The sequence below is a fragment of the Nicotiana tomentosiformis genome, chromosome 8 (assembly GCF_000390325.3).
Source record: "Nicotiana tomentosiformis chromosome 8, ASM39032v3, whole genome shotgun sequence".
Classification (NCBI taxonomy): Eukaryota; Viridiplantae; Streptophyta; class Magnoliopsida; order Solanales; family Solanaceae; genus Nicotiana; species Nicotiana tomentosiformis.
In genome coordinates this window covers 141,459,603-141,463,703 of record NC_090819.1, presented here as the reverse complement: position 1 = coordinate 141,463,703, position 4,101 = coordinate 141,459,603, and the positions used below count along the sequence as shown (strand labels likewise).

At 35.0% G+C, this 4,101-nt stretch overlaps 1 protein-coding gene across 1 annotated transcript; it reads left to right on the top strand.

The window, feature by feature from the left end:
* Positions 1-1,550: 1,550 nt before the first annotated feature.
* Positions 1,551-3,884, top strand: LOC104116973 (GDSL esterase/lipase At5g08460-like). Its single transcript, XM_070181934.1, has 5 exons — positions 1,551-1,725; positions 2,094-2,221; positions 2,351-2,578; positions 3,110-3,365; positions 3,460-3,884. Exons 1-5 carry the CDS (start codon positions 1,692-1,694, stop codon positions 3,690-3,692), a joined length of 879 nt encoding a protein of 292 aa, XP_070038035.1. The 5' UTR covers positions 1,551-1,691; the 3' UTR covers positions 3,693-3,884.
* Positions 3,885-4,101: the final 217 nt, after the last annotated feature.

The following is a 4,101-nucleotide window of genomic DNA, read 5'->3' as shown; positions in this document are numbered from 1 at the left end:
GAATGAATTGTCAGCGATAATGACGTGATGATAAGAGAAGGGCCCTACTCAACAAACAAATACATCTCAGTTTCCTTTGTTCTTTCGTCCATGAAGTGACGAAGCCAGAATGTTTTCAAGGGTGTCCAAATTTAAAAAAAGTAAAAACAAAATCCCTAATGAAGGGTGTTCAATATATGTTATATATCTTAAAATCTAATATTTTACCTATATATACAGTGTAATTTTCCGATGAAGGGTGGTCAATCTTCGCCCCTGCACCCATGTTGTAGTTATTGCTAGCGTAATCATTCACCAAATCATTTAAATTAAAAATAAACATTGATTCTGGCTAGTTACTTGTGTAAATATCATGTCATTGTATACCTTATATTTAGTGATGGTAAAATGAGTTGTTGTTTATAGAGTCCAAAGGGGTCGCATTTTGTAGTAGACACAAGGCTAAGCCAGACAAGTAAATATCATGTTATTGTATATACCATATAGTCATTTTTTTTTAAACACAAGGGAAAACTAAAGCAAGAAAAACAATGCATGCCTCTTAAAGGGAAACTCATATTAATTTTTATTTTTATTTTTTATGTTTAATCTTGAAAAAAATATTTTCAGACTTGTAAAAGAAGAATTAACCCCAATAGTCGTCCACTCAACCGCTTAAACTAAAAATAGCCGGTGGAGATATAATATATGCATAATTTATGTATTATATGTGTATAATTATGTATAATCAATATATAAACTATGTATATGACTAGAAAAATTAAACAATGAATATTGACGGCTATTTATGTATATATCCCCTTGTAAACCTTGGATTCAAATACATCATGTCGTTTACCCTGCTAAGTGAAAAGCCCAATGGGCCAAATGTTGATTTGGGTTTCAGCTACTACTAAAGAAGGGGAAAGAAGCTTGTTAGGAGAAAACAGTCAAAAATCGTGAAAATAGTACGGGCTAGCCAATTTTCGAACTGGTAATTGAGCGTTTGCAAAGTCAATAAAAATTACCACTATTTTATTGCAACACGAAAAATTCTAGTATAATATATTTGAGATTGGTGCACATTTGTATGAACTTTCAGCATGTTATGCCGGAACTCTAACACACGGAAAGTTCCAGCACAATATACTGGAGATTGGTGCATCTTTGTATGAACTTCCAGCATATTATGCTCGAATTCCAATACACGAAAAGTTCCAACATAATATACCGGAGATTGAAGCACATGTGTATGAACTTCCAACATATTATGTTGGACTGATATATTATGTTGGAACTCCAATATATTATGCTAGAAATTCAATATATTATACTATAACTCTAGTATATTATGCTGGAATATTTTTCGAATTTTAAACAATATTTTCGTTCTGATTTATCTTTACATAAAAAAATAGCTAAATTTTAATTATTTTTGAAACCGTAATTATTTTTCAATTAACACTACTTTTGAATTTCACGCTAAAAAATCTGATTTTCATTTGAGAGTTGAGACGCAAAACGTTCAGGCCTTGGAAAACTTAATAAGTACATATTCCTTATACGTCGAGTACAGTACTACTCCACTACTCTCTCTTACTTTCAATTTCCCGCTGCTTTCAATTTGCACGCCGTAACCGCTCTTCGCCGTTCGCCGTTCGCCGTTCGCCGCCGCTATAACTTCACCTCTCGCCGCCGCCGTAACTCATCATATGGGAAAAACAACTCATCATTATGAAGATCTTGGTATTTTTTTCTTTGTATAAAACTTGTTGAGATTCTTTTCAATTGGGTTAGTGGGATTTCTTGAAAAGTTGAGAATGTTTCTATTGGGTTAGTAAGATTTTGTGAAAAGGTTGAGAATTTTTCAATTGAGTTAGTGAGATTTGAGATTGATGTGTGTTTGATTAACTGTAAGTGAGGGAAATGATTGGACTTTCAATTAAATGGTTTATGGTTCTTTTTCTGTTAATTTCTTGCCTGATTAAATGGTTTATGGAAAGTCTTGGTTTGTAATTTTTCTAAGGTATCTCAGTGATACATTCTTGATCTTTTTGAAGAAATTTTGGGTTAAGACTGCTAATTTTCCATTTTTGTTGATTTGATTATATCAGCATTGCGTCTTGGATTACCATTTGTGCCAAGTTACCTAGGGCAGGCTGGTTCAATTGAAGACATGATTCTTGGTGTTAATTATGCTTCTGCTGGTGCTGGCATTATTTTCTCAAGCGGCTCTGAATTGGTACATTTTCATTATATATACTTTCTGTTTTAATAATCATATACACTGTAACTATGATTAATTTTATGGTGAGTTGTTGATTTTAATGCTTAGATTAGTATTTAAACTAGAAGTGTAATATTTGTGCAGGGTCAACATATCTCACTTGCACAGCAAATAGAGCAGGCCACCGACACAATTCAGCAGTTTATAATGACTATTGGTGAGGAAGCAACAACTGATCTAATAGCAAGTTCTGTGTTCTACATTTCAATCGGGGCCAACGACTACATTCATTACTATCTCCGGAATGTATCTGATGTTCAATCTGTTTACTTACCGTGGAGCTTCAACCAGTTTTTGGCACAGACAATTAAGGTGCAGTGTTATATATGATCTTAACACCTTCTTTTATTGTCTTCTGTGATCATATTATATCGTCGACAGTTTCCTTTTGAATACATTGAATTTTGCAGCTATACACAATAGTTTGTTCTTAGAGTTCTAAGGTAAATAATGTCTCTCTATCTAGCACAGATTGTAAGGCACACCTATATGACCAAGAAAGCTGCTCATTGACATATTTAGGGACAGGGAAATTCAGTACTTGATTTAGTAAAATTAGAAGAAGAGTATGGTTTTCTCTACTTTTAATGTCACTTAAGCCATTCACATTTTCTTTCTCCTCTTTGATGATATCTTGAAACAGCAACAAATTACTCTAGTTGCGCTCGTTGCTCTGCTCCCTCTCATACATTAAATGCTTCAGTTTCCCCTATGGCTTTACATTGTTTCCAAGATTATTTTGAAAATGGTTCATTGATATTTGATTCTGCTATTATTGTCAGCAATACTTTTCGAAGTTTTCTTCATAAATTTGTCTGATGTATATATATACTGGTGGCACAGAACTTGTACAATGCAAATGTGAGAAAAGTAGTTGTAATGGGACTGGCTCCAATAGGTTGTGCTCCTTATTACCTATGGCTATACCATAGCAAGAACGGGCAGTGTGTGGAAACCATAAACGACATGATACTGGAGTTCAACTTTGCTGTTAGATATATCGTCGCTGAACTTAATGAGGAACTTGTTGGTGCCACTGTCATATTCTGTGATGCATTTGAAGGGTCAATAGACATCATTCAGAATCATGACCGTTATGGTGAGCGGTCTCTATAATCTGTATTGAGTCATCTGACAGGACGCGTCGCAGTTAGATGTATGCAATCTAATTGTTTTTGCATTTTTCACTATAGGTTTCAATGTGACAGATGAGGCTTGCTGTGGTTTAGGCAAATACAAAGGCTGGATCTTGTGCATTTCCCCTGAAATGCCGTGCAGCAACGCCTCAAATCATATCTGGTGGGATCAATTTCACCCGACTGATGCTGTGAACGCGATCCTTGCTGACAATGTATGGTCCGGCTTGCACACACCTATGTGCTACCCAATGAACTTGCAGGACATGTTGGCTCCAAGCATCAGATAATTGGACCTATACACATTCTCGTTCTGTGCCTATTAGCACTGTATAGTTGATATAACATTCTTTGTGTGTTGCATTTTTGCGATTATAACGCGGAGAGCCTTGTAAATTTCAGTATTCCTTTCCAGTTACAGCACAAAAACAAGGAAATGCAGCTGTGATATGTCTGCAATGACAAAACTCGTTCTGGCAGTTCATTCAAGTTTCTCTACTTACCTGGGAATAAGGCCTATAAACCAATAGGTGCAAACATATAAAAAGATGAATCAACCCTCTCGTTTGACAACCTATAAAGCACCAAGAGAAAGGAAAAAAAATTGTTGAAAAGTTATGCGCTGCTTTCTTCAGCTTGGTCTAAACTATTTCAGCTTGAGAATTATTCAGAAACTCACTGAATTCTCAAAATGGAGAT

What these genes read in the sequence shown, in the direction of transcription:
- LOC104116973 (XM_070181934.1), top strand. Translation starts at nt 1,692, where the DNA reads ATGGGAAAAACAACTCATCATTATGAAGATCTTG. An exon ending in TCATCATTATGAAGATCTTG is followed by an intron (nt 1,726 to 2,093) that starts GTATTTTTTTCT and finishes TGATTATATCAG; the next exon opens with CATTGCGTCTTGGATTACCA. An exon ending in TCAGAATCATGACCGTTATG is followed by an intron (nt 3,366 to 3,459) that starts GTGAGCGGTCTC and finishes TTTTCACTATAG; the next exon opens with GTTTCAATGTGACAGATGAG.